The sequence below is a fragment of the Spea bombifrons genome, chromosome 4 (assembly GCF_027358695.1).
Source record: "Spea bombifrons isolate aSpeBom1 chromosome 4, aSpeBom1.2.pri, whole genome shotgun sequence".
NCBI classification, from domain to species: Eukaryota; Metazoa; Chordata; class Amphibia; order Anura; family Pelobatidae; genus Spea; species Spea bombifrons.
In genome coordinates, this window is record NC_071090.1 from 28,563,561 (window position 1) to 28,569,699 (window position 6,139).

General features: G+C 37.3%; 1 protein-coding gene across 2 annotated transcripts; it reads right to left on the reverse strand.

Moving 5' to 3' along the window:
* Positions 1-1,219: 1,219 nt before the first annotated feature.
* Positions 1,220-5,421, reverse strand: YIPF5 (Yip1 domain family member 5). Of its 2 annotated transcripts, none has more exons than XM_053462560.1 (6): positions 5,311-5,421; positions 4,456-4,560; positions 3,717-3,883; positions 2,814-2,959; positions 2,037-2,218; positions 1,220-1,603 (listed from the first exon to the last, which is right to left on the reverse strand). In XM_053462560.1, the coding sequence occupies exons 2-6, from the start codon at positions 4,548-4,550 to the stop codon at positions 1,441-1,443; spliced, it is 753 nt and encodes a 250-aa protein (XP_053318535.1). In that variant the 5' UTR covers positions 4,551-4,560; positions 5,311-5,421; the 3' UTR covers positions 1,220-1,440. The 2 variants fall into 2 exon arrangements, with proteins under 2 accessions (XP_053318535.1, XP_053318534.1); XM_053462559.1 differs by having other exon boundaries at positions 3,717-3,886.
* Between the last annotated feature and the right edge of the window lie 718 nt (positions 5,422-6,139).

A 6,139-nucleotide genomic window follows, 5' to 3' on the forward strand; every position in this document is an offset into this window, starting at 1 on the left:
TGTTTATTATACAACTTAAACTAAAGTTTTGTGGTTGAAGCAGATGCCTACTAAAACTGTGAGTGTGAGCGTGTGGACTGTATTGCTGAACATTACCATTATCTAGTTATATAACACATCCTGGACCGGAATATAAAGCTCTGGCAGCACATCACCTTATGCCTTCACTTTAGACACCCATTACAATCTTTATTAAAACATGTGCGTAGGTAGGAAGATGTTATTGTCTATATTTCATGAACCCTATCTTGAGTTTGAAGCTTTTAGTCAAGGTTGATACCTTTTTATGGAGCAAAGTAAAAACAGATTTTAAATAGCATAAGCTTTCAGGACCCTAGAGGTTTCTTCCTTAGAGGAACGGAAAGGAAGATGCCACCAAGGTCTTGAAAGCATATGTGACTTTACATCTTTATTCTGCTATGACCCAATAAGAACGTCTCAACTTTAACAAGACTTAATACTCTTAAGGGGTAATACAGGTATGACAGTTGCTTGTTAAAACGTTTGCTTCTTTTACAAAACACAATCTTTTCACGTGTGCTGTGCTAAACCGTAAACTAACCATACAAATCTAGAAAGGTGTTTTGACTAAAACTGAACAGTAGCTGAACCATGCTCAAGGATCATGAGAAGTATTTTGCCAAGATATCTGTGCCAATGTTTCATTAGACAAGCGACAAGCATTTTGCACGTGGAAAACGTACAGAAACATACAGTATGTTTTTCAATGACATAATCCACTTCTGTTCCCCTTAAGCCCTGTGAAGTAGGGGCTGCAAAAGCTTCTTGGTGCACACATTGATCCACTGAAGCTGGCATGAATCACCCACTGGTAATGAATATGTACTTATTTACCAGGCAAGGTGTTTTATCATTTAATTGGCTTATTTATATACAAAATTGACACCTAAGTTTATTAGTGCCAAAATGCAACTGCATATTTAAGTTCTGATTTCACAGGTGGAAGGACATAAGATATACAGACGTTCATAGCCACAACAGCACAGACAGAGACATAGCTGGGGCTCCAACATGTCTTGTTACAATTGTGATTATATGTATTTTGTACAAATTAAACAATGTACATGTGAGTTAAATGTTAATTACAGACTGTTTCTACAGTTTGTTAACCTTAGTGATGCTTCCTAATACTCTGCATGTTACTTTTAGCCTCCAAAAACTAAAAAAAAAAAAAAAAAAAAAAAAAAAAAAAATCAGCTTTTTACCTTATAAATGGGAACTTTTATTAAAGCTGAAGGCATTCTGAGTCATTTCAGTATTTAAAAGTTCTATAAAACAGGAACATAAGCTGTACATAAACGTCCACTTTTCTCCCCAAACACACAAAACTGTGCATGGTGTCAATGTCTCCAAGCTGGTCCATTCTGGTACAAGAGATTTGTAGTTTGGCCCTTTAAATGTCCAACAGGGATATTGAGTTCAAAATACTGAGATTAGGGCAAAGACTCCGTAAAGCAAAGCACAAGGGTATGCAACAAGGAGCTGCTGTCCTTCCATAGCCAAAGCAGAAATGAATATCTTTGAAGCAGAAAAGCTACACCAGCCAATTATCAGAGCTGTAAGCAGGACACCTACAATTCCCCTGCAAAAAAATACATATATTAGGGAAATAAAATGGCAAATGCAATACATCAACACTACTTCCACTTTCTATATATATTATGGAATATGTTAAGACCAGTGCAGACTAGCCATGTTCAACCTTTATGATTCAGAGCCAATATCATCATTCATTTGTGATAACAGGATCATAATATCAGAGTCCAGCCCCCTAGGCCAAAAATGCAACTAGACAGGAACAAAATTATTAAATTGATATTATTTGTCTTTTTTTTCTAATTTTGAGTGTAGTTCTGTTTGAATATTGATGTATTGAATACTGTGAATACTGTGAAATATGTTAAAGAGTAAAGTATACACACACACTAACTTGCATTCTTTTTAGATTCAATATTATTGTACTGGCAGTCAGAAAAATTTAAAGCTGTAGATATTAACCAACATGTGTCACTTACTTCAAACAGAAAACCACAGCGAAGCTAGACAGGATAATCATGGGAAGGAGACAGTAGCCTAGCACGCTGGACACACAGCCAAATGAAACCCCTGTCATGCTCATCAAATTGAGAAGGCAAAACATCCCTAAACAGCCAATTGCGCTGATCCCATAGACATAGCCAAACTGGATCTTTCCTGCCTGTAAAGAAACATACAATAAAAGACATTGAAAAAGTAACAGAAACTGGAAAAACAAATACCCACTATGACTGCCCATTGTTTCCCACGTTTTACAGAACCAACTTACAGAGACAATTTAAAAGTTTGCACACACACAAATGAAACATTCTTGACTGTTTTTTTTTTTAACTGGTATGAAGCATCTGCTTATATAGCTAATTGTGTGCTTTTAAGGTTGATTTATTATTATATTCCTATAATGAGTGTCCAAGATATATTGGGATCCTCTTTAGTCTTATTTGTGCACTTAAACACAGGGGGGCAGGGGGCTCCAGTAATTGTTTGTCCACACCATGGGCAATGTTTCAGATACTTTTAACACAATAAATGAAGCATCATCTGCAGCTTTTACATTTACATTTAATTAAGCCGATTTTTATTTCAGCAGGCAAAGTCACTTTTGTGACAGGCACTAATCAATTACATTCCTTTCGTTTCATTTTATCACAAAGGTACTTTTATGCACAAACACATATTGTGCGAGTTATTCTCAATTTTTAGGTTCTTAAAGTCTAATGTTCTAAACAATCCACAAGTAAAAATTTGATACAAACCAACAATAACGTAGCTCCAAAAGCAAGACAAAAGACCATTGGACCAGTCAAGTCGGTCTCATTCATGATGCTGCCATCTGCTACCTTTAAAGGGTGTAGCACAGTTAATGTCTTCTGCCAAATATGGTCAAAGTTGATACCAAGTTCTAGGAGAGTTAAGTAAGAATACAAATATGAATATGAATATACATATTTTGAGGGTGTTTGAAAAATTCATTATTATACAATGCACAATCTCTATCAAGATACATAAAAATTACATAAAAATGTGTCACTTTGTAGGTGGTTAATTTCTTACCTAAACATTTTGCTAGCTAGCAAGTGTATAGGTGAAATGTTTAAAAAATTAAGTTTGCCCATATTAGTTCTGTGGTGTCAGGCATAAATTACAAACACAACAGCAGGGTGGGATGCACGTGCACCATGTCACAGAATTGCACACAGTGGTGTGTCATGGAATAGAAAGCACTCTGTATAAAAAGTTTATACCTACAAGCCATCCACACACGCACGCACGCACGCACGCACACACACACACACACACATCATCCACCTACTTGTGAAAGGTAAACGTTAAATAGTTCACACTGTGATCCACACAAACAGGAAAATGATTGCATAACTTACAAAATCAATTTCCTCGCATTTTATCATGTTTTAATAATATGCAATCAATCTAATTTTAGGACCCTTTTCTGTGCAAAATATTCAGGGCAACAACATGCAAGTTTTGTTTTAAAGGAACAAAAATCCTAATAGGAAAAGTCAGGTGATGCTGCCTGGAGGAAGAGAAGCAACAGCTGCTAAGAAAATAAAATAGAAGGGTTTCTGTTTTAAACATATATTGACCGAAAATTCACACGAGGGATAAAAAAAAAAAAAAAATCAACTCTGAATATTTACCTTCCAGCAATGGCGGCTCATCGTCAAAAGTACTTCCGTAAACAGACTCCGTTGAAGTAGGAGTATATGTTTGAGCAGGTTGGTATATCTGCCCTGTATAGGGTTGCTGATTCATCGGGTCAGGTGGAACAAAGCCACCTTGTTGGCTGTAATCATAGGCATACTGTCTGCTTGAAAGAAGTAGAAGAAAAAAGTCTTTAACACCCTTTTCGTTGCAGAAAAAACATATCAAGTTATAAACATGTAGGTATTTTTCACTTTAGTCCTTGTATTTGTGTTCCGTATAAGATGTCTTAATATGTTTTATGCTGCAGGATGAGTTGGCACATATCATGGGCAAGATGATGTTGAATAATTGCTGTGTTTACTTAAAAGTGTGCATCATTTTAAAGTTATTTTATGGATGACCCAATAAGAATGTAAGCAATATTGTATGTTTCAATATAACGCATTCACTTGTCAAAGGATTAGTGTTGAGAAAAGTAGAGAATACATCACACTAATGTTATAATTATTGCACACATTAACAGTACTTTTGCGTGTACTTCCCTAGTAGTAATATCATCCTACATGGTACCATTTGCTGGAATTGTACAACAGTACCATGTGTTAATGAGAGAAGTCTGCAATGTATCCTTACTACACTATCAACGGCAGCACATTAGATATTAAAGTCACAGCAAACGGCAAATCTGATTGTATTACATTTTAAACACAAATCAAACAATTTGACAATTACTTGTTGTATTGCCCTCCGCCTGCATTGTAATTGTAAGCCTGAGTTTGGTCATCGATGCTGTAGCTGGTTTGGTAGAAGCCATCAAAGTTTGACATGGCAGCAGCTCTGGAAAATAAGATATCAAATCAACACATTATCAAGTGCATTAACACATTCAATACCGACACTTTTTAGGAGGATATTCAATAGGCTCCTCGGCTGGTGAAAGACCATAGCAAATGAGTAAACAATGTTATGACAATTGTGAATGATGTAACATGACAAAAACAGTTCGCATTCTAGCATAATGTGTTTAATTTTAGAGTAAGACACTTCCGGTGCGTTAAAGGAGTGGTATAAAATACATACATTATATGTTTGAAGCAAGAACAACAACGTGCTTAAAACAAAAGTAAAGGCCAGCAGAGGAAAAAATGCTTTGCAGCAGGTAACGTTAAACACACAATGTTTAGAAATCTCTATATAAATAGAGATGGTTCAGTTGGTTACACAGTTTTGCCAATAAAAAGATCAAAAGAATTCACATCATCACGTATAAAACTAGGGGCAGGTTCTAAATAGGACTCTGTCTATTTAGATATTTCTACATACTGTTTCAATACAATAATGGTTAATAATAACACAACATACATAGCTTATATGGTAATTATCAAACCTATGTTATAACAGCACCTATACATCTATCACAAAGGAACCATCAGACTGAAAATGGAAACTCCCAACAGACAGGACCTATTTACGACCTGTTAAGAAACAGCAGCAGAAAACCAAACGAAATTTAAATGAAGGTAATCAAACATCAATCGATGTAAGATTTTACACGTGCGTGGGTAATTACGATTCGGGACCGCATACCTCACAGGCCAGTCACCGCCGGGCTTCACTCTGCACACCGGGTTCTTCCGTAGCTACGTGTCAGAACGAAGACCGAAGATCGCTTCCGGGTCAACGTTGAGCGTGTGTGGCGCATGCGCAAATGATCCGTATCGTTGCCTAGCTGGCATCTGCGGGAGTGATACATCTGCTTGTCGCGCGAAATGAGAGTGAGCGTTTTTCTGGAATGTACGATGCTGGGACTAGAGGCCTGAGAACGCCCTGTCTCATGGGCATTCAAGAGGGATAAACGTTACTGTCTTAAAGAACGTGCCTGTGTCGAACATAATATATGAATAGGAAACATTATTAATGCGGTGAAAATATAAACATACATGCTATGTTCGTTTTCAGTTTTGAGGAGGCGCTTTATGGCAGTGGATGTGAATATTATGTCTCGGGCTGTACTGGGTGCTTGGCAGTGAGGCACACCAAAAAATGACGTTATTTTTTACCTTATGTTTTAAAGTCCATGCTTTACATGAATTGTCTTTTGCTCAATTATAAGACGACCCTCCCAATCTAAATATTAATTTAGGAAAAAATGAAAAAGCCTGATTATAAGACGACCCAACAGGAAAAAAGTTCCTGTACAGAAAGGAGAGTTCCGGTGCGGGGAATTCTGTCTGACAGTCGGGGATGGAAGCAGACAACCCCTGCTGCTAATCACACCTCCTTCCGGCTGCAGCGGAAGTTGCCTACGCGAATTGCATAGACATCCACCCGCTGCTGCTACTATAGAGCAAGGAGTCGGAAGCACCGGTAAGTGTGTGTGGGGGTGTTAAATGGGGGGCAGAAGGCATTTCTGTAG

Bases quoted from the DNA above. Each gene is read 5' to 3' on its own strand.
- YIPF5 (XM_053462559.1), bottom strand. From the start codon at position 4,550: ATGTCAAACTTTGATGGCTTCTACCAAACCAGCTACAGCATCGATGAC. The intron at 3,887-4,455 runs GTAATTGTCAAA...ACTTCTTTCAAG, and splicing joins GGCGGAGGGCAATACAACAA to CAGACAGTATGCCTATGATT. The intron at 2,960-3,716 runs GTAAATATTCAG...TAACTCTCCTAG, and splicing joins TGAGCCGCCATTGCTGGAAG to AACTTGGTATCAACTTTGAC.